This window comes from Motacilla alba, chromosome 3 (assembly GCF_015832195.1).
Source record: "Motacilla alba alba isolate MOTALB_02 chromosome 3, Motacilla_alba_V1.0_pri, whole genome shotgun sequence".
Classification (NCBI taxonomy): domain Eukaryota; kingdom Metazoa; phylum Chordata; class Aves; order Passeriformes; family Motacillidae; genus Motacilla; species Motacilla alba.
Window position 1 is genome coordinate 30,879,317 of NC_052018.1, and position 24,116 is coordinate 30,903,432.

Here is a 24,116-nt window from a genome sequence, read left to right on the forward strand (position 1 = left end):
TGGAATTGCAACCCTGTCCATATATTGCCCTGACGACAATCTCTAGAAAAGCAAAGGCATAAATTAATTTAACCTATATACAATCTTTTGTTTTTTAAACTTTCCCCCCCCCCTTTTTTAGCAAAGATACTGAAAGAGCACAACTTTCTTTTCACATAAAGTGCAATTATTACTTTTAATACAGTGTCAGGTGGAAGATAATACTGACCTGTAAAGCCAGACAAAAAACTTCTGAGGAAGGTAATTTTCCAAGAAAACATTAACTATTCCTTAATCCAGTCACCAACCTTGTTATTCAGCATTCTTTCAAAATGGTCTTCTAACTTCAGGGAGATAGTAATTTTCAACAACAGATGCTCATGTAAATATTCAATCCATTTATTGTAGAAACACTGAAGACACAATATAGTTTTAACATACTCCCACTGAATAAGTACTAATTTGAACAACACATTGTTTATTGTGGAAATGCTGCAGACACAAACAGAGATTTAAACACAGTTTAAATCCACCATCAGAGAACATGACACTTCAAGGAAGGCCAAAACAAAATGGCTCTTAAAGCTAAAAAGGAGAGGCAGATGCCATTTCCTAGAAATGAAGGAAGGTAGGCTCCACTGGAGCAGCTTTAGTACTGGGCTTTTCTTTTGGATTGGTGGTAAATGAAAAACCCAGAGCCCAGTGATTTTTCCTTTTTATCTAATTGCTCCAATCCAGGAATCTTTGGCACAGGAATTTTCCTTTACTTTGTGGCTCTATCATTATTCAGCCAGTTGTTCTTAACAAGGCCACTGTTTTTATAAATTTAATCCTACTCTGTGGCATTTAAGTGTGTGTTGTGCAAAGAATGCTCTTGAGTGTCAAAGTCTATCTTGATAGGGGAGTAACAGCACCAGGTTTTTGCACTAGTTCTTTTATACTCTAATTTTATCTGACTAACAAACAAGGCTGTTAGAGAACTGATTTTCCTCATTACTTGCTACACTGGCCTTATTTTATTTCATTTACACCGACAATCTGACAAACATATCTACATGCAAGAGGAAAGAATTCCACTGCATTGATGTAAAGTGACAAAAAATTAATTGCCAAACTGAAAGTTATTTTAAGGCAATCATGCAGGTATTATATTTCTAGCTCACTCTTATACACTGCCTAGATTTAAAACCACTGAGCTGCACTGCTTCTTCTTTGCACAGAGAAATAAAAATAAAGTCTATTTGAAAAACCTGCACCACAGAGGACATGTGGTTTATTCTCAGTTCCAATGCTACATTTACTTCTTTGTTGCTGTGTATTAGTTGTGAAACTGTATTCATGAAACAGGGAATGTTTATATATTCAAAACTTGTGCATAAAATAGAAGTTAGGCATTGTTAAAACAATGACAAAATAAAAGCACTATAAAAGACTGTATGAAACCAGAGCTCTTCTACAATTTTTTAAACAGCAAAAAACTATCAGTTTCATAATGGAAATCAAAACACGTTTTTGGGTACAATTCTTTGCATGTCATTCCTCCTTACAGTGCTACAAAATCACTTTACTTTTTCCTCTCATTTTAGTATCAGCAAACATCTGCCTACACAGTAATTCAGAAAATATTAATTAAATACTGGAAAGTATTAGAGCCTAGCACACAGATTTAAAATGTCTCTGATCATATATTTGATATCAAGTCCTAGCATGAAATTTCTATAGTTAATCCAAGTAGTTTCCTGTTAGGAAATAGCACACATAGTCTGCCAGATTATTTTCAGTAAAAAGATACAGAGATAAAGTAATTTAAATTAATAGCTCTGAAGACTCCTAGGCATCAGCAGGGAAGGCACTTTTCTGGTCACATAGTTCTAAGCACAACAGGACTCAGCACAGCTTTGGTATTTCAACACCTCCTTCAGTTTCTATGCAAGTGATATCCACTGACTGCCCAGTCCTGAACTTCTCCACTTGCAAATAATGCAAAGAAAATTGCTCCAAATAGATTAATAGAAGCAGCAATATAGAAAACCATCTGCCATTCTTCTACAGTATTCTGTCAAATGGGGGAAAGAAAAAAAAAAAGATGCAGTCAATTTGTAGCTTCACACTCAAGAAAAAGTAATTTTAAAATCAATGCTACATGCTTTGCCTATTTAAATGTAAATGCCATTCAGAATGATTTCACAGCAACATAAAAGCATTATAAACATAAAGGATGAAATCAATAGTAAAGTCAACTTCAGTTTTATAATATAGCTTACACAGACAGTCTTATCAGAACTACATTACCCGACCTGGATCAGTTTATCACCCAAGATGCAGAACTATTGATACAAATGCAGACAATGTTACTGTAAGGGAAACACTACTTTGGCTTTCAGATCAGGTGATCCAAGAGCTGAAGTGCCCTGCACTGTACTGTGAGCTATTCCTAATGACCACTATATGAACATTCCAGATTCATATGCCTTTTGGTCCAAACAAGGTAGCTACCCTTACTCAGATTTCAAGAGCAATCCTCTAAACTCTAGTATTTAAGAAAGGCCTTAATAAATGTGTAGTAAAGAACTGTGGTTTATTTGCCTTTTGGGTTTGTTCTTTTTTTTTTTTTTCCTTTTCAAATAAAGGAAAAAGTATCTATAGATGCCTTAAAGGTTTGGGGTTTTTTTTAAGTTCCAGATGATTCTGTAACAAACCTGTAAATGATCTTACTACAAAAACAGAATACTCGAAGAGTGCATTAGTATGAAGGGGAAAGAACAAAAATACCCTAAAACAACCCACTTGATAAGGTATCTGGAAGAACTGATTTTATTGGAATGTATTAATGAATATTTTCTGATTGTTTTTGGTTAGAGCACGGTGATAATAACACCAAGGTCATAAGTTTGATCTTCATATGGGCCATTCACTTAAAAGCTGGACTCAAAGATCCTTGTGGGTCCCTTCCAATTCAGAATATTCTGTGATCCTGTGATTTTTAAGAAAATCTTTAGAATGACCTCCAACTCCAAAAAATTCAAGTGTATCACTAAGCCCATCTCCCTTTTGGAAAAGGAGAATGTTCACTGATTGTTCATCTTCACATGTTCATTGAAAAAATAGTAAAAAAAACCTCCTCAAAAGCCCAGTACTTCCCCTTTTCTATCCAAATCACCACAACACCTTGTTTGTTAAATCTAACACTAGAATCTAGTTTCTCACTTATAAGTGCTGACATTATAACTCCACACCTCACACGAGACCCTAATTAAAAAAAAAAAAAACAAAAAAAAACAAGCAAGAACTTGTTCTAATTTAATAAAGCAATACCACAAATGCCTCATCTATTTGGCATTTTATCAGAGTTCTACTGTGATAAAAATATATTCATTTTATTCCTAGAGAATATAAGGGGTGAGTCAGTAAAATTTTCAAGTCTTACAAAGGTCTTTGGTTTTACCCTTATTTTCCTGATCAGAATCAGATTCAGAAAAATAAGAGCTAGGAATTAAGTAATTCACAACAATGGAACAATGTGACTTACAGGTGTAACCCATGTTTCATTTAAGGACTTGAGAAGAGGGAATTTCTATTCAACTGAGATAAAAATATAACAACTGAAAAAAAATAATAAACAGACTCACATTATGAGTGAGGCTTTTGGCAATAACTGGCCCCACCATTCCTGGGATAGTAGCAAAAGAATTTGTGATCCCAAGGAGAATTCCAGCATACCTGCAAGAGAAGTTGTTAACACTGCTTATTAACTTGTAAGGCTTATCAATCATGGAAACAATTTTGTCTAACTTGATCACGTAGGCATCATCTTCATCATGCAAGAGAAATTAAAACACAAATATTCCACTTGCTTTTTTTTTAATAACAACTCACTGACAGCTTGGCACATACATTTTAAGGGACATAGTTTAGTGGTGGAATTGGCAGTGTTAGGTTAATGGTTGGGTGTGATGATCTTAAAGATGCTTTTCTACTTAAATGATTCTGTTTGCCTTTATTTTTCAGAGGTTAGTTATGGAATTTAACTTAAATTGCCTATGGCTTTGCTCAAGATCCATAATCTAAACCCACATCCCCTTTGCTGAGCTACAACCAAACTGTCTGGAATGGATTCACTGGAGCAGTTAGACACACTGCATGTCCTGAAGCAGAAAGACAGCCAGAAGGATGACAAAATGCTGTTTTGAACCAACAGGAAGAGTTGGTTCAGGTTTCATTGCTAAAAATTTGTTTGCCAAGAAGGCAGTATCAGCAGTGTGCCTGGATTTCCCACTTACATTACAAAGTGTATATTCCAAAGATAGGAGTTCAGAGTGCTGTGGCAGTCCTTCCCTTCAGCTTTCTGTGGGTCAAGGCCAATGGGAAATGGGTCTGACTAAACCAGTTCTGCTGGTTGCCGTTCCTGCAGCTCCATTCTGAAGGCTCCTGTTCCATGAACGTGCTGCTCTCTCACACACAAATGTATGTGTATGCACCAGCAGCCATAAAAACTGGCCGGGAAAAGCTGGTAACTTGCTTAATATCTGAGTCTCAGCACCTCATCTCTAAGCAATTCAAGATCTCTCTCACAGGCATGTTGCAATACCGAAAGTTTGAAACTGTACCACAAGTACAGACTTGTGAGAGAGACTGAAGAGAAATAAGAACCAGATGCTCCACAGAAGTTTGACCTTCTAACCACCAGGGCACAGATCCCTATGTTTTAGATTTTCAAGGTGAATTTGTTGGGTGAAGAGTCATACAAAATACTAATAGTTGCAGTTTACTGTAAGAGAAAGGACTCATATCCCAGTGATCATTTTAGGCTGTTCAGAGTAAAATTATGTCCTCACCAATATTAACATAACAGAAACATATTTCATCTCTAAAGAGAAATTCATAGCTTTGGAATTTTCTTTACCAAACGAGAATTCAACCATACAGCATTGTTACAAAAGATTGCAATATTCATTCCAGTGATATTAGAAAAACATGCACTTTTTTCCTGAGAAAGGGAAACAATCATCTAGCCTACTAGTTGATTTTTTTTCTTGAAACTCTGCACTACATATCAGTTTAAAGCATGGCAATGCTTTAGTTAAAACTTTACTTCTTATAAACCTAGCATGCAGTCTTCCTATCTTGGAAAGTGGTTTAGAATTAATAGGCCTTTATGAAGCTGAATTTCAAAGTGTAAAAGTTTCCCTTAGGAAAATAAGCACATAAAGCAAAACCCTGTTTAAAGCCTTTAAGTAGAACCAAATGTACTTTAAATGTTTTCAACATGTTTAAGCACTACAATACTGCTAACAGACACTTTTAAAACTAAACATAGTTTAATAGTTTCTCTGGTCAACAAAGATCTTTGCCAACCAATTGCTGGCTAAATGCCTCTGTTTATGCCCAGTGTTTCTGACATAGGTTGTATTCTTGATAGTGCTCGCTGTTTGCTGCAGATAACTGTGATGGCACTCCCTTAGCACAGTGAAAACTCCCATATGAAAAGGGAAAGCAAAAAGTGACAGAACTGTAGACCAGAACCAATAGTAGGCTGTTGGTCAGGTTCTTATGGCATAGCGGGGGTACCCAAATAGAAATTTACTTGCAGAGCAGTCAAGTAGTAAAATCAAGAGTAAAAAAAAAAAAACAGCTATGTGAAGTATTTAGTGTACAACAGAGCCACATGAATATTACAAGGGATCATGGTAACACTAGTATTAAAATTTGTAAAAATAGAAAGGTAGTAATGTAGATTTAAAGAGCTAAAATATAATACATATTCTCCAAAAGAATAATCTTGTCTCTGTCCTGTCCCCAACCCTTCCCCAATCCAATTCACCAATGACATAATAAATATATGTTAGCAACCAAAACCTCACAGCAAATATTGTTGTTAATTAAGCAACAGTATTTTCATTCACTTTTTTTTCCTGTGAATATAATAATTATTTCTTTGATATAATGGAAGTTTCAGTAGCAAAAAGGGATCATTTGCTATTCTTGGCAGCATACTTTTAACCAATCTAAATGGGCATTTGTGCATTTTGAAACTGCTTTGAATAATTTCTGGTTTTTCTAATGTCTTTCAGTAAATTATGAAAAATAAATATTGAGCTCTGAGTAAACTCTTTACCAAGGTTTCTTTCACAATTTTATGCAGACCCTGTTTTTATATTTCTACAATTATGTCAAGCATTTCTTTGAAATTGTGCATATCTGCCTTGACAATAACGAAGTTCAGACAAGTTGCAAAAGATTAAGCATGGGGGAAAAGGAAAGACAGTCTTCTTTTTCTTCTCATCTCAGATGTTTTTTGCATTTCTGTATCTGAAGACATTTTTTTAATATGAACTTTGTTACAAGGACTTGTAACAAGTGCTTTTTTCCTGCTCTGTCCCCATTTGAACATATTTACCCTGAAGTAAAGCATGCATGTGCTGAATAGAAAATCACTGATTTCAATAAAACAGCACTCACCCTGACCACATCACCACCAAGGAAAGTCTTCTCACATATGCAGCCACTTGCCTCTAGAGGCAATGCTGGGCCACAGTCTCTGAACTATCAGCAAGACACTTACCCTCTTGCAATCAGTGTGCTCCCTTCTGCCTGTCTGAGAGGGAAGAAGAGCTAGAGGAACTTGTCTGGTGCAAATGCAAAGGGAAAAAGCAGGACTTTATCGAGGGCAGGAAGAATAGAGTGAGATTTGGTCAGAGGGATCAGCAGCAGTTCATGTGAGATGACTAACTATGCCTGCTGACAGGCATCAGCATGGTGTAACATCATTTTCTTCTTGTGGCTTTTTTCCAACACCTAAAATACTCTGAATACAGTTATAAACAAATGGCCTCTTGAAATACACATATTTGAAATGCAAAATGAAGTATCTAAAATTAGAAGACACATACAACATCCTAGTTTGGGAAACCTCAGTCATCGCCTACATCCAGAAGTTCCTTGTATGTGTAAGTCACACTGCAGTTGCATGATTTCCTTCTTCCTGTTGTATTCCATGGACAGCTTAAATTTTACTCACATAACAAGCACCATTTAATACATAGTTTGGAAACTAACTGTTGTAGTTCTGCAAAACTAAGATTGAAACAGAAGTTGTATAATGGTCCCATAACACCCCAGAAGAACTGCTTTAAGTACATTTTCTAAGTTTGTAGTTATACGTGATTTAAAACAAAGTACACCACAGAAGCTATTTTTCTTACTTTCATACTCAGTTCAGCATTACAAGCTGTTTATAGGTGGCCACTGATGCCTCCCCTCTTGCTTACTACCTAACCTCACCCGCCAAGATTAACTGGATTCCCACTATTTCATATCCATTTGTTAAGTCAAAAATTATCCATGATTGTGGATATGACCACCATAATTTCAACTGCCAAAGCCTGAATACCATCTTCAACTGGGATGCAAGGTCTCCCATAAGTTGTCTAGATGATCAGATATTTTTATAGATGCTACTTCTACAAAATATTTTTTCCTCTACACTTACACTTAAAATCTTTGCATTTTACACATTAATACTGAAACACATGTTTCTTTGGACATAAAGTCATTTAACCCTGTTCACATCTAAGTGCTACCACAAATTGCTAAATGAAGGACAAAGAAAAGTACTTGACTTCTACCAGTGCACTTTTAAAAGAGTATACATACACTCTTTGGGAAACTGACAGACCTTCCCAATTATGAATTTGTAACACATTGGAGAAATTACAGCCTGAACTTTCCCTTCTTCTGGAAAGAAGTCTCTTCTTTCCATTCTTAAATTATTCATTTAAGAGCAATTGTACAAACCTGATTTGTTACCTATTGACAAATCAGGTCAACTACTTGTAACAAGATTTAGATTCCCCTGTACAGAATGTTTTTCAAATGCACAGTGCTTAAATAGAGTAATGTTCATACCAGAGGTTGACAGCTCCAATGGAAAAGTTGAAAACAGTGAAAAACTACAACTGTATCGTACAGTTCAAAAAACACTGTCCTATTATAAACACGAATCAAAAGTCTATCAAGTCTATAATTAAAATCTGTAACTACAGAAATTATATAATTTATCACTGCAGGATTAAAACCGAAATAATTCTAAACTATTGTTTATGTCATATCCTCTGCCAAACTTGCACTTTTTGTAAATACGGTGCTTAATATTGTAAATCCAAGTAATTGCCAGTGTTTACACTCCAGGCCTGTACGCCACACGCTCCATAGCTACATTTTCAAGGCACCCCAGCAACACAAAAAAAGAAAAAAAGGGGGTCATTAACTTTTCACATGCACAAACAACAGTTTCAGCAATACTTACGAAGGCGCTATGTCCAGATGGTTGATGCTGTAGCCTGATGTACAAAATCCTCCTAGTGTTGTTGATATGGTCACGAATGCAACAGCCAGCGCGTAGTTGCAGCCTATGAATCCGGCTGCTACTAAGAACACCGCGGGTCCAATCATTCCTTTAAGACAGAAGCCTCAGGATCAATGGACGTTTAACACGAGAGGCGCTCGGAGGCTCCAAGCCGAGTGTTTTCCATACAGCTTCCACCGCCCCCTGGCGCACGGAGCCGGCACCGCACCGCGCGCGGGACGGGACGGCGCGGGATCAGAAACGCTCCGGGCTGGAAGGGACCTTAAAGATCATCCAGCTCCAACCCCCGTGCCGCTGGCAGGGCCACCTTCCACTCGATCAGGTCAAAGCCCCGTCCCACCTGGCCTTAAGCATTTCCAGGATTGGGGCAGCCACAACTTCTTTGGCCAACCTGTTCCAGTGCCTCACCACCCGCTCAGTAAAGAATTTCTTCCTATTATCTAATTCAAACCTACTCTTTTTCAGATTGAAGCCATACCCCCTTGTCCCATCACTACATGTTCTTGCTAAAAGGAAGAGCAGATGGGTTGCAAAACTGTAGTCTCAGGAAACAGCAACTAGATCAGAAATATCCCACTCCAGTCGGATACAAGGAACAAACTAGATAAAAAATTAACAAAAATAAACAAGTTCCGAAAATTACCTCACAAATTAATTTTATTTATTGCTATAAATAAATTAAAACTGCATTGGCACTGTGAACCCTGGGTGAATCCAAGATAGCTGTACAGATGCTGCATCAGGCTCTGGAAACAGTTTATCAGCCATCATGAACTCATGCACACAGCTTCCTATCTGCAGTTAACTTTGGTAGCCGTTTCCCAGTAGCAGACTCCATTTCCATGACCCCATCATGACCTCTGTGAACAGCTGCAAGTACATGCTTTTGTTGATGAAGCCAGCCTAAGTCCTGCTTTTCCTAAGACAGCAACATTTTTTCTCCTGAGTTATGCATCCATGGGTGTGAGGTGTGCAGCCCTGCAGTAAATTGAATCACCAAAATAGCATAGGCTTAAAGACAAACAAAATGCCTGAGAATTTATTGCAAGAGCTGCTTTAAAGAAAGCAATTGAATCAGCTGAATTGAGAAGGCAGCAAGGATCACCATACAATAGCTGGCTGATATTTTCGGGGATCCTGTGCCTAATCTGTTTTTTGGGTTTTTTTGTTCAATTTCTTTGTCCCATTCCCTCTTTATTCAGCAATTGACTTATCTTTCCTAAATACAGCCTTTTACTTGTGTTCATTAAAAGCCTGATCTGGCTGATCTGTTGGTGATTTCAGATCATCTCTCCTCCAAATTAGTCAAGACCATATTGGATTCTGTTTGGTCTTTATACTGTGGTAGCAACTGTAAATTTTGCAAGTGTATTCCTATTCAGTTACTTTAGTCTTAGATAAACAAAACACTGAACAACAGAATAGGCTCATGCAGAGCAATAATCCTGTCAGTTTGATAAACCTTTTCTGATAACAATGTTCCATTCACCCTTTTATGGTGACTTTACATGACCATTTATTTGATTGGTTTGCTTGTAGTCCAATTATCTTGACCTAAAAAAAGCTTTTGACAATCTCTTATTGTTCTCTTATCCAGTAGGCCTACTTCTCATGGAAAAAGACAGGATTTACTCCTGACACATTAATGTACAAATGAAGTTGTTCCTCTCAAGCCATGCACAATGCTGCCTCATCTCACAGCAGAATGTCAGACTACTCCCCCAAGCCCTTAAATTTTCCCAAATTGATATTATTATATTTTCTAAGATGATATGTTCCAAGAGATGATACTTGCACCTACCTATGAGGGTAAAACATTTGCGAACACAAACAGTGGAGAAGTTCTGTTTTTCCCGTAAATAATCAGCAATTTGGCCAGACAGAATTATACATAACCAGCATCCAAAATAAGGCAGGGCAGACAAAAATCCATTCTGTTAAGGAGGTTAAAAGAAGACAGTTAAAACACTAAAATGACAAATCAATCCTGACTTAATCCATAATTACCAATGCAGTCAGACCGAAAACTCAAAGGTTTAGATCAGCAACTAGCTTCAGAAAGAAGAAAACTATAACTGAAGGTATCCTGTGGACATTAACCTGATTGTGGAAGTTTCAAGGATACCAATATCAAGCAAGTTACTGAAATAAGTGGAAGCTGTAAATATCATTCAGAATTTTGAAAACTACACAGAATCTCTGATTTTTGTACTACTGTTACATTATATTATTCCTTATCCATCTGCTGAAATATCTGGTGCTTTTTGTAAATGGAAACAAAATCTAGAACTAGAACTTTTCATCACATCTAGGCTGGACATCCCACAGTCTCAAAGATGAGTTATTCAGGATCTGACATGACTTACATTGAAGTAACCAGTTAATTCCCATTACTTTAAACACATGCTGCTTAGACCTCTGCCTGATTCTACATGATTTTCTGATGAAGGGAACAAAAGTACTACTAAACTGCCCACATTCACAGCCTTTCCAAAAAATTATGGATAGTTACTGATAACAAAGCTATAATTTGACCTTATCTGTGATTCAAAAGGGGTATTTGAGTAGCAATAGTATGACCTTTATACACTAGTATAAAATGTATATTTGTCAGGAAGTGAAAGATTCCCTAGGAATTTGAATTTGAAATGAAACAAGAATCAATCCTGGAATCCATTCTATCAGTACTTAAGCATGCTGCCTGTTGGATTTGAGTGCTCAGTTTTCAAAAACAGTAAGTAAAATTTCAAAAAATAGAGAGTCTCCGTAATTAAAAAACTTTTTTGAAGAACTATTCAAAGACACAGCATTATTTTAAACTAATTTCTGTATTTTAGAAAGGAAACTGAACAGCAACAAGCGTATAATATTTTAAACTGTAACGCAATTTCCATCTAAATGTGTGGCAACACTCAGTCCAACACTATTTCACAAGTTTTGATTTTTTTTTTTTTGGTGTTCACAACAGTCAGTACTCTAAACTACTCCAAAAAGAAAAAACATAACGCAGAGTCAAAGGAAACCACTTCACAAAAGAACCCGTTACCATTTAATGCAACGGTGTTTTACAAAACACATGCAACTGAGAGATCTGGTAGCAAATGACTTTCAGAGATATTGATGCCTCTTCAGGGAATACTTGAAGAGGCATAATGAGGAGCCCAACCAGCAACACCAGTTAGTTTTTTCCAGCTATTTTGCAGCTTGCCCTAATGCAACTTTCTGTTCTAATGCTAAAGTTCCCCATCTTCTCCTCCCAAGATTGCTGGTATCACCTCTTTCTTGCATAGCATTCATCTTCAGATTGCTCTAAACTAGTTTGGTTTGCTTAACCAGGAAAAGACTGTTAAACTTCTTGCAATTTCTGAGTACCTTTTTATCTTAGCTATACCAGTGTCTGCAGGTAAGCTATGCCATCACCAAAACTGTTTCATTAAAGACAGATCAGTACAGTCAAGTAAATGCTACAAATAAGAATATTCCACCTTCCCCACCCCCTGATAAATAATTTAATTTTATAAAATTTCCTTGCAAAGCACTATATCTGGTCTTAAGACTATGGTTTTGTTTCATCCAGTTACCTTAGCAAGAAAAGGTATTTTACTTCTGCTGCTCACTGAGAAAAGAAATTGACAATCTGCAAAGTGATCCTATCAGAATGAAGCTTCCCTCTGGTCCCTTTCTCCCCCAAATTCCATCCTTAAAATAGTTTCAAAAATGCCACTTGTCCAATGGTTTTCTTAATTTTATTTTTAACTGGAAATGTTCTCCTTTATAAGTTAGCAAAGAAGTAGATACTATTTCAGAAGCCATAAAACTTGGTGTAAAATCTGAAATAATTATAGAAGCCATATAACAGGGAAAATATTTTTATAGTTACTGTTTTAAAGCAGAGCAGGTAAAGATGGGTACCATGCATCTTCAAACAGAAAATTTAACTTGAAAGCTAGCACTAAGGTAAATGTCAAATAAGTCAATAAAGTGGAAATTATAAGACAGGCAACATTTTTGATGCATCTGGTTAATTGTGTGGGGTTATCATTTCCCAGCTGTACATTTACATTCCAAGGTTCTTAAACAGCTTCCTCCATTCTAAACAGCAGGTGATTTAATTTCTTTAATTCAGAAGAAAATGGCTACATTTGTATGTATCTCACCTCCTGTGCATCAAATCGCAGGATTTCCTTCATGTAGGTGGGCAAGAGTGTAAGAAGTGTATAGAAAGTCCAGTTGTAAGAGAAGTGTGCCACAACAATAGCCCAGAGCGGAAGGGACCCCAGCATAGGTCTCCAGGGAACAGACTTCTGTGTAGAAAGCTGGCAAGCAGGAGACAAAGAGGAGAGAAAAAGAAGGAAATCAGGATGTTGATATGAACATTTACTAAATACAGTGGCTTTGATGCTAACCAAATCTATGCTCATGCTCTATTCTGAAAGGCACAAAACAGTCTCAGTTGATAGATGCAAGTCATCAGCAATGAATGACTGTCTTCAGTTCTCAATGAAGGTTTACTAAAGTATGTTACTGCTCTGATGTTTACTATTCCAAAGTAAACCAATGACTACATTTTGTAATTCAAAAAGTATGCCCTCCCTTGTTGAAATTTGATGCCTTCTGCTTTTATTATAAATAATTAAATATTTAGTCACCCCTCAGGCGCTGATTTAGCTGAACCTTTTCTGCTCAATACTAGATAATAATTTTGGTGTCTCAGCTAGCTTCACAGTTTCTAGATACATATCCCCCCAGTCATAGGAATGAATCCTATGCAGACTGCAGGAACTGGCTCATTAGCATTTTCTCTGCGAATAGTAATCTATTTCTTAGTCAAGATGACACACTGAGAAAGAGAAATGCTGTAAAATATGGTATTGCAAATGTTAAAGACATTATACAGGTCTGGATCTAGTATAAAATGACAGATTTGAGCATTTTTTAAAATACAAAGTTTTTTAAATAAACACCTCAACAACATCTGTAACAAAAAGCATTATAATAAACACTTTGTTTGATTATTGATTGTTTTCCAGTTTACAACTGCACTATTTAAAAAAAAATTGTTTGAAAAATCCTGCCTCCATCTCAGGTTATGAATGTTATTCTAAACATAAACATGTTTACATAAACATATAACAAAGAATAACAAAACATGTAACAAACAATAAACAAAGCTTGACATTAATGACCCTGCTTGTGGTTTATGTTCAGACTGAAGTAGATTGGTCTCTACTAAAGTGCTGTACCTGATCTTTTAGAGAAGACAGTATATATTCTCTTTCAGCATCTGAAATGCTCCTGTGAGTTTCTGGTGTATCACTAACCAAAAACATCCAGAAGAACCACCACAATACACCAAGTGCACCTATTGTTGTGAAAAGATGGATGAAGAGATAGAAATTTTTAAAAAGCAATTTTATTGAGTAATACTCTCAGATGATATATTCAGAAGTGTTTTCTCAATACTCTAATACAATTTTAATGAACATTATTTTTCTATCTACTTACAAACACTAGTTCCCCAAAGTGGCTTAACAATGCACATTTAGATACAATAAAGAATGAAGATGACTAAGCAGAATTTTTTCTTTTTATTTTTTCCTCTTTTTTTTTCCTCTACTTGAAGTTCTTCATACAGCAAGAAAGCTGTGTGCTCATACATAATTGTATTTTTATCAGTCACATGGAAAAGCCACAAAGGGTATGGCTCACCCTCAGGAAATAAAAAGTTCACATTAAGTTTAATCACAAAAAATACTCTATGCACATATACAGAATATCATTACATGCAGCTTAATTGATGTTCTATTCCTCCTTTTCTTTCTTAAGCCAAGCCCAGAATTTTAATTTGAAATAAGTTAACTTTGCAATAATCGGTCCAAAATAACTGCACTTTTATGTAATTGCAACATTTTAACTTATTTCATTTTGTTCAGTTCTTTGGTTTGAATCTTTAAGATTTGTAAAAAATTGGAGATGGTTTTTTTGAGGAAAATGTAACTCTTGACTTATTTTCTGATTCTGCAGGATATGAAATGGCTCAGACATGTAAACAGACCTGTAAAAGGCATTAGCTAAGACCTGCTGTTAAAACAAAAATTTTCTGTTTCAGCTTCTTCCAGAATATAAGTCACAGTAAATATGCTGTGCATTCCTTCAGGGTCCCTGTGACTGCTAGAGATTTTCCAGTTTAGGTTTTAGGCAGCAGTAACTTTTCACACGTTCGTTCATTCAAAGTTGAGATTTATTCCTGGGATTAAAGTTATTAACTCAATTTCACACTTCAGATAAGAAATTTCAGCCTGTTGTTTTCAAGTGGTGGGAGAGTTAAGAGCATTTGACTTGTACCAGCTTTTGTCCAACTCAGAGGCAGCTTTGCTCACTGGAAGAAGGCTTATTTAGCCATTCACTGGAATCTACTTAGCCTTAACTATCTCTAATCACCCAGAAGGAATAAAACAGCAACCCAACATGTCAAACACTCTTTTAAAACTTAAAATAAGTTTTATATGATATGCTTTTCAAAAAGAATATGGATTGTACTTTTAATAATTAAGAAAAATCAAAACAACACAAACTCACCAAATATGTAGAACACATAAACCCAGTTCATATAGTAACAAATTAATCCAGATAGTGGCAGAGACACAACAGTTCCCAGCTGTGCACCTATCAGAAGAAAGCAAAACAAAGTGGAAAAATAATTAGATCTCCTATGGACCCCTTACATATAAGTGCCATTTTAGAGTTATTTTATTTTTCTGTAATAAATCATAAATAAAGATTGTCACTACCACTAGATGGTTGTGCATTGCTTTAAAGAAACACAGGCACAATGAGCTGCCTTGGCAGCTCCAAGCAAATAGAGCCATAAACCCCGAAGAAGCCAAAATTAGAAGCAACCAGCAATAAAATATAAGCATTCTTAGCACATTTGTCCCAGTAAAGTGATGGCTCTAACAATCTAAACCAATGCAAATTAGTCAACTGTTATTGCAGCAAAACAAGAGAGAGCTGAACACAGTATAATTAAGGCCTTGGGAGTATAATGTGACAATATAGTCCATTTGCATTTTTCATATCTCCTTCTAGCACCACAAAACCAGGAATGCTAGAAACATGAAGCAGAAGTCAGGCATATATAACCAGTAAGTTCAAATTCCATGTTTCCTGAATGTGACAGCGTCTAGGATATAGAGAGAAGGGAAAGTTAAGCAGATTCTAGTTCAGAATAAAGCCAAAAGCCAGAAAAAAACTATTCCTGTGCTTATAATTCAACATACATTTTGCAAAGAATAAGGATGGCAGGTGTTTCCCTTTCAAAATCTAAACCAGAAACCTGTATTATTTACATACTTGACAGTCTACTGTTGATAAACAGCAGGTTTTGTCTCTTAATGTTAACTGAAAAATTACTTCTCCAAACTTAATCTCAACTCAGAAAACATTATGTTGATATTCTGGCCACCTAGTCTCCATCTTCATGGAAATAATTTTTATTTGAGGCAGAAAGCTCCAACAATGAATAAAACCACATACATCATGCAAAATATAAATCAAAATAACAACTCCATATAACCTCAGCCACATGTTCTCTCAGAAAATCAACACAACTGTGATTAAATTAACTGCAGACCACATGACTGCCAACGTGGAAGGAAAGGAAGGAAAACAGCCTGCCAAGATTACACAAGATGTCTTATCCACCCGTGACTGCTAACAATGGGCTGTTCAAGGCCACAGACTCTTCTCACTAGTACATTAGCATTTATTTTCACACAATACAAAAGGACAATTGCAAAGTTTCCAATTGCTAAATGCAGCAGAAGGTAATCCCAACTCTGTTTGCTCTGCTTAACTTGTGCGCTGGGTCTCACATGAAGAGTTCTTTTAAAGTAGATTTAATTAAATACAAAGGCACAAACCAGATTTTTAAAAAACAGAAACAAAAAAAGTTTTTTGGTGCATTAGATGAGTTGGAGTAGATCTTTGAAGGGTCAGTTTAACAAGTGATGAGACACTTGGTTCAGAGCAAAGTGAGGAAATGTGAAGAAAAAGGATGAATGCTGCATCCCTCTGGGAAAAGTGAGTCACTAGACTGTCTTAGCTCCTTAAGAAACTGGAGCTGAAGTTTACATTGTATAGACCTGTCTTCTTGATAAAAACCCGAATTACTACTAATAAGAGTGAGCAAAGCAAACCATTACTTCAGTAACTGAATACAAAATTTGTCATCCTCAAAAAAATATCAATTTTGACTAGCAAATTTAGAAACCTGTATTTTTCACCTGCCCCTCAAATACTGCACTGAGCAATGGGACTGACCAATAAACCCCTAAAAAGAAGGCTCAGTGGAGGTGGGCAAGAGCAACATGTCCATCGCTTAAGGAATAACACTGGGTGTGACCAACCACAGTTGTTGTGAAGAAGCTGACCTTATCTCAACACAAAGGGCACCAGAGGGTGGCTTTGGTTTAGATAAGCAGTTATGTCAGTCGAGTGGATCAGCTGGTGGTGTAAATGTTTCTCCTCATTCAGTTCATTAAAAGTGAGACTGTCTCACTGACTTAGCCAGACCAACAAGAGGGGAGTGAATACATGGGTCAGTCAAACACAAAGTACAAAAGTTAAACAACAACATAATTTCTGAGAGAACTACAGACTTGACCTGCAGTCAACCCAAACTGAAGTGCATTGCAATTGCTATATTTTGTTAAGTGTCAACTTATATTTGCTAAGTGATAACTTACACTTGTATTGTGCTTTCAGTACATTCTGTATCACTCTGCTAAATCAAAAATCCTGTGTAACATCAAGTATCTTCAAAGAAGTAAATCTGATATCAAACATAACATCTTCCAGTCACAGACGATCTAGGACAGTCTGGTCAGAGAGTACTTGACTCTGACAAGGAGCTCTTGCAGCAATACATGGGACCTTGGATGTTTTCTTCCCCAAGTTCTCCCAAGAACACTTAAAAAACCTCCAAAAACCAACCAAACAGCTCTACCCTATGACTGTCCCAGCTTTTTTGTTCTTAATGCTAAATCTTTTTTATTTACAGTATCTTCTATTAATCAGCTTCACAGTAATTATTTTCACCACTTTATACCAAAGTTAGACCCAAGTTTATACTTATTTGTAGATAAATACCTTTTGTTAGGTTATAAAAACCATGAATAAATGAAGAAAACTAATGGAAAGCAAGATTTACTTTAATGTTACACTCTCTGGATTAAATGCTGATTAAAATTTACAATATAAATCCCTTTGATTTTAGTCAATCCTCCCTGTCACTGCAGTAAAAATTTATAATCCCATTATCAGCGTGGGAATTTCTCACCTGCATATGAAATACTAAGGAGCTTGCTGCGTTCCAGTGGAGGAGCCCAAGAAGACCACATGGAATGCATAGCTGGGAAGGTAACACCCTAGAAAACATCAATTCATTCTGTTGAAATGCAAGGATTTTAGAACTCACTTCAACTTTACATGTTTCAAAGCATGTCTCATTAAAAAGCAGTAGTACAATCTATTAGTTTGTTGTCTACCAAGAAACTACTTATAAAATTGTGCAAGGCATGAGAATAAGGAGGCAGAATTAATTTCTCCTGCTTTTGTGTCTGTATGTACTGGAAAAGCAGCAACAAAACAAACAACACTGTTTCAAGGCCCTGGTTTCTGAAAAATGAGAATAATTTTGTCTCAGGTATCCTTACCTTTCTTAATTGACGAGCTTAGGCTAGGATATGGTGCAAATGCTTTAATTATTCTAAAAATCATAAAACGAAGCCACTCAAATGAAACAATCCATATACTGTTCCAGCATAACAACCCCCACAGAGTCTAATCACTACAATTTTAAACTAATTATTCAGATACATTTTCAAATTACATAGAGGAAACAGGATTACCTCTCCCAGTCCTTCCAAGGCTCTGACAGCTATGAGGTAGCCAACTCCCAAATTTGCAGCTAAGGGAGTAAGCAAGGTGAATACAGAGGTACCAAAGATGCCAAACCCCAGCAACAGTTTGCCTCCAATTCTGCTTGCAAGATATCCTCCTGGAATCTGAGTTATGATATAGCCATAGAAAAAAGAACCAAGGATCCATCCCTGAGTCTCAGCATCCCAAGAATACTTTTCTCCCTAAGAAGAGAAAAAAAACCCAACAAAATACGGTAAGTTAAAGATAGCAGTTTCTCTGACTGTATTTTTTATTACATTGATCCACTATTTAGTAGTTTATAGATAAATTGCAAATTTTTTGTGACGTACTCGCTAGGGTCTCCTTCTTCTACACCCACCTGTACAGCAATCAAAGTTGTGTTAAAAGCTAGTTCAGGTAGTTTACAATCTGTCTGGACATATCTAACCCAAGTGTGGAAATCATCACTACATAAAATAGAAGTGCTCTGTCAGTTATCCCTTCGTGAATTCTAAGCAGCTTGGGTTAGGTGACAGGTACTGACTATGTAAGTCTGCCTGAGGACAAATCCCATTTCCGAATCACAGAGTGGACATTCTGTCATGCTCTATAAAAAGGCTCTACCTGCAGAAAATTTATGGATAAAATAAACAAATAAGGAGATGCAGGTGCTTAAATTTAATGTCAAGAAAGAGAGCAGTCAAGGACAGGGCTCACAAGGGTAGGTGAAATGATGGGAGAAGCACAACAGAGGGAAGATGGAAAAATTGGACAAAGCAATAAAAGTGAAGATGATTGAGATAGGAATCTGCAACTAAAAAGGAAGCCAGCAAGAAGACAGGAACTGTTGCCCAATAAAGTTATTCTGAAATTTGGGATCACTTCCAAAAGACCAATTTTTCTCCATGTAAATGAGCAGCATACATTTCACAGAAATGATAAGACAGAATCTTCCCATAAAGTTCACCATTATAATTTGTTTGTGATAAATAATAAATGACCTCTAAACAACCAAACAGAATGAAAACAGAAAGACGGCAAGAGTGCTCACGACTACTTCAGCTACAAGACAAGATCTGTGCAAGTCCAAATTCACAAAGTTGGCGTTTTTTTTTAGAAATCTTTTTTTCCATATCTGGCAGCTCAGTTAAGAAGTGTGATTTTAAGGATTACTGGAATTCAGAGGTAAAGGATATAAAGACAAAATGCATGATCTGGGAAAGAGATTGAAGAAGTGACGAGAGAAATATTACATGTTAATTTGTAATGAAATTTCATGCCATTGTGACTGTACAAAGAACAGGCAAATTAGACAGTGATGGGAGCACTGACGCAGATATAACAGTAACAATCGGTAAGTGGCATATAAAACAGTGAGTCATGGTAGATCTGCGTGATCAGATTAGCCAATTTCTAAGGAATAGCACAGAAAAGAGGTATGTAAAAAAGCTGACCCTGACCACAGTACTTCTCAATTAGCTAGTCATTTAAGGCTAGTATTTCCCAGAATAGCTTTAAAAGAACCACTGGAAAGGCCATCCAGTAAAAACCAGCCTGTTCTCTTGCCACCATATGGTTCTATCTATCACAGAGTTCTAAAACCACTTTGACATGCCATGTTACGAGACAATATGTCTGAGACCTCACCGTTGTGTTGCGAGGAACATTTATGGAGGAGGAATGCTCTGGGCACACATTGGAAGTCACATTCTTTGCTGAGCTTGTGTTAGGTTCTACCATATCCACCAGAGCGACGCTGAGGTTCACACGCAATGCATACAGGAGGAAGAACCCCAAACAGGCCAGGAATGCGAGATTGTAGCGAGCTGAGCAGCATGCAGGGACTGAAATGAGAGCAAATGAAAAACGCTCAACAGACCTAACCAGAATAAGAACAACTCATCAGCAGTTTTCACTTAGTTTCTCAGAAATCTTTGGGTAAGATAAAGAATTAACAAAGATACAAGGTGATTTTTTTTTTTTCTTAAGGGGTTTTTTCAATAGGGGTAGAGTCTGAGGCTGGCTGAAAAAATTTTAAAACCTCACTTTCATACTGATGTGCAAAGCAAATGTAATCCTCATTTAGATAAAAGGCAGCTACCCACACTAGAGTGGGGACTGCAGACGATGGGTAGTGTGTGGTCTGTGGAAATGGATTTAGAAACATAGTTTCAGAAGTCCTCTCCAAAATACTGTAATATTTATTCAAGACAGAATTTTACACTTAAAAAACCCCAAAAATAATTAGTGGGAAGCCTGTAATTTAGACAAAAATGGCTCAAGAAACACAAATACTCCTAAAATAGTGCTGAAGAACAGTCATGGCTACTTCAGGCTGTTTTCTAGGACAAATTTTCCTTCTATAAGTTTGCTTACAAGGGAATATGCATTTGCTGACAGCTGACAAAACTATCAGAAAGGGGAATGGCAAACACTGTGGTGGCACTGTGAAACAGTAACAGGTTCCCAGTTGCCCAGTACACCTTCTTGGCTGTCATGAGACAACAAAGGAAATGAGTGGTAAGATTCAGCATAAAATCTGTGTCGTGACATTAAGTCAACTCTGTCAGTTGTTTATACACAGATAGCAGACTATACCCTGTAACACAGTTATTGATTTCCTACAGCAGTACACAGCAGCATCTGGCAAAGAGCATTCTTCAGTGCCAGGAGATCTGGACCAGAGCTGAGCTGTAAGAGCTTGAATCTCTGCAGCTACTCTTTATGAACTGGGAATGCCTGAAACTACTGAGCAGGAATGTCAAATTGAGGAAGAACTACTTGAACAATCTGCTGGATTTGCAAGTAGAGTGTAGAGTTTCCCCTCTTGTGAGGGAGCTATGTTACTAGTTACTAATGAGAAGTTTTATAACCTGGATGTCTGAAAATTTGGGAAGGCTGGAGATCAGCAGATATTACATCAGTCTACATCAGTCTACAGTGATCTCATCTTTCAATACTCAGAGTTCAAATGATAAACAGAACAAGTACATCTATCAACAGGTTTGACCAGAGCCTCATCTGCTACTGCAGTATGTCACTTGATTGGATTTTCTGATCTCAGTAAGAAACAAAGGACATGCCCTGTGGACAAAGATATCTTCCCCTTCCCAGTAACTCCCCTGAAACAAGGAATGAGGCTATTGAATTTTATTTTTCAGGGAGGACACCAACAGAGCCTTCCTGCAAGATTGTTTTTCATGAAATTAACAGAACTTTCCCATTTTTGAAGTCTCCTATCCTGACAAGCTTTATGTGAAGTTCAATATGGCTGCACAAGTTGTTAAAATGACACAAGAGATGCTGCACTTGCTGTGTTCATTTAATAAATAAATAATAAACAAGGCTACTGTACAAATATGCAAAACCCTTTCCAGACCTGTGGTAATTGCAAGTTTTGCCTCAGAAGCATTTGAAAAAGCCATCCTGGAATTTTAAATGACATGAGGGAGAGCTGCCAAGATTTTATTGCTTACATTAAAAACAAAAGGCACCAAGAACAGGAAGTACTTACTACACAAAAACTAGTCAAGCAGCTTTGTTGTTCTTTGTTGTTGTTTAAAAAGCAATTTGCCTTAAGTAGAAAAGGTAAAGTAATATAATTTATAAAAATGAATATAATGAATATAATTACAGGTAAAGTCACTTAACGGCTCCGCTTCTTGTAGTTGCAGGCGTTAGACAATAATAACACAAAACTGAATAACACACTGATGATGTAACCCTTCCTTGGAAATGCAGATTAATTGGAACATCCATTACTCTTCCTCTATAAGGCTCTTACTGGTTTACAACTTGCATGGAAAGCAAGCTCCACAAAACAGATGTGCAAGAACTTGACGTCACTAGTGTCAGATTTTTTTTTTCCCAACTATAAACTTTTTATTAAAAAAAACCTAACAAACATGTAGAATCGAAGTCTGAAGTAAATAGCTACTAAATTATTGGTTCCCTATCATTCCATCATGTGCACTTGAAATATCTAAGAATATTAGATCAGGTTAACAGAAAGGAAGACTCAAGAAGATTACAGGTGTGTTTCAGGAGGGTGCTATAATCAGAGACACAGATATTCACTCCCCTAAAGTTTAAAGCAGCTAAGCAAAGTTTAAAGCATTGGGTTCAAGCTCTTACCTTGACTAGCAGTCTTTGGTCCTATGTCTGTAGCAAATTCTGATTTTTGGGGCATGTTATAAAGCACTGTAGGTATAATTTAACAAGATTCTTAAACTGTAGTTAAAAAAGGTCTGTGCTGCAAGTTGCATGGCAGTTTAAAGGAAGTTGCTCATCTGCAGTAGTTTTCCTTGTGGGTGAGGTGAGCCACCTCTAACTGGAGCCTGATGCATTGTGCAAACTTAAGAACATATTGCTTTAGGAAGACTTGAGCTCAAATTCTCTCCTAGCACTTTTAAAGCAATTTTGTTAGCAGCACCACTTGATCCCCTGATGCAGTTGCACATTTGCTACGTAGGTTAGAGCATTTTTGCATGCCATGCTAAAGAAACTAAAAATCTTACTTTACTCTTTATAGGTTGCACATTCTGGGAACCAAAACAGCACAGACAAATATAAACATGCAGGCTCTGTTGTTAAGCTCTGACCACATATAGAGCCTCCTCTCCTACCTTCGTGCATCCTTTCACCTTCCTTCCCCTCCATACTTGCAACAAGCAATTAGTCTTAACTCAAATTCTGCCTTCATATGAAATTTTGACACGATCTCGGTGGACCCCGGTAGCTTTTACTATTTGGACTGGTATTTGGGCTGGAATGTCTTTACTTCAACGACACCGAGCCGAGGGCTGGTGTCTGACAGTGCTGCACGCCTGACCCCGCCACCGGCAGAGCCGCGACCGCTGCCGGGACTCGGGGCCGTGCCTGATCCAGCAGCCCCGGGCACCTGGCACCGAACGCCACTAACGGCGCGGGCGAGCGCCGCAGCCCCCGGGCCCGTCACCGCTTTTCCCGTCACCGCTGCCCGCAGCCACCGCTTTTCTCGTCACAGCTTTTCTCGTCACCCCGGCAGCGGCACGGCGGCACGGACCCCGGGCCCCACAGCGGCGCCCGCGGCCCCCGCCTCCATGGCAACGCGACGCCGCCACACTGGGGCAGCTGCCGCCCGTCTCACCCGTGTCGGGCTGGGGCTCCTTCAGCAGCGGGGTGCGATCCTCTCCTTCCTCGGGCTCCATCGCGCTGCCACCCGGACCGCGCAGCGCGCTCAGGGCCAGACCGCCCGGCGCCACCGCTGCGGCCGGGAGCGCTGCCCGGACCGGCTCGACTTAGCTCGGCTCAGCCCGGCTCAGCCCGGCTCAGCTCTGCCCGGCTCAGCCCGGCTCCAGTTTCCCTCGCCGCCGCTCCCCGCCCGCTCGGCTCTGCCCCGCCGGGGCCGGGCAGCGGCGGGCGCAGCCCCCGGAGATCATGTGACGGGCAGGGGCGGGAGGAAACGGCTTCAGCGCCACGCTGCTGCCGGGCAGCCCTCGGCGCCATCTTTAGTGAGGGCTGCCGCTCCCTCGCCTCTCCCTCCCTCCCTCCGGCTGACGAAGCCGCACGGACGCGCGCACGGGCGGGCGGCGGGTGTCGCTGTGCACGATGTCCCGAATGCTGAGGGAAAAGTTCCTCACAGTTAGGACGAATCTGATCAGGCTGATTTTGCCACAAGAGGCTGCTCCTAGTGAAGGCGAGCGGCCTCTTGGTGCGGGTCCACTGCGGCAGCCACGGGTGGAGAAGGAAAGGCTCGAGGTGCAGGCGCTGGGTCTCTCTGTAACCACTGAGATACGATTTAACAAGAAATTGCAGTATCCGCAGCGAATGGTCTTTTTGCTCTGTGTGTGCATGCAGTGCGCAACTG

At 38.2% G+C, this 24,116-nt stretch overlaps 1 protein-coding gene across 2 annotated transcripts; it reads right to left on the reverse strand.

Moving 5' to 3' along the window:
* Positions 1-360: 360 nt before the first annotated feature.
* On the reverse strand, positions 361-23,613 carry SLC17A5 (solute carrier family 17 member 5). 2 transcript variants are annotated; one of them, XM_038133787.1, is made up of 11 exons: positions 23,397-23,613; positions 19,916-20,112; positions 18,256-18,489; positions 17,685-17,772; positions 14,924-15,010; positions 13,588-13,706; positions 12,502-12,660; positions 10,146-10,278; positions 8,285-8,432; positions 3,609-3,699; positions 361-2,035 (listed from the first exon to the last, which is right to left on the reverse strand). In XM_038133787.1, the coding sequence occupies exons 1-11, from the start codon at positions 23,455-23,457 to the stop codon at positions 1,898-1,900; spliced, it is 1,455 nt and encodes a 484-aa protein (XP_037989715.1). In that variant the 5' UTR covers positions 23,458-23,613; the 3' UTR covers positions 361-1,897. The 2 variants fall into 2 exon arrangements, with proteins under 2 accessions (XP_037989715.1, XP_037989716.1); XM_038133788.1 differs by lacking the exons at positions 361-2,035; positions 3,609-3,699; positions 8,285-8,432 and adding an exon at positions 8,462-9,214.
* Positions 23,614-24,116: the final 503 nt, after the last annotated feature.

Coding starts and splice junctions, on each gene's coding strand:
- SLC17A5 (XM_038133787.1), bottom strand. CDS start 23,457: ATGGAGCCCGAGGAAGGAGAGGATCGCACCCCGCTGCTGAAGGAGCCC. Junction 17,773..18,255: donor CCTTGGAAGGACTGGGAGAG/GTAATCCTGTTT, acceptor GATGTTTTCTAG/GGTGTTACCTTCCCAGCTAT. Junction 12,661..13,587: donor TGTCTTCTCTAAAAGATCAG/GTACAGCACTTT, acceptor CCTGCTTGCCAG/CTTTCTACACAGAAGTCTGT.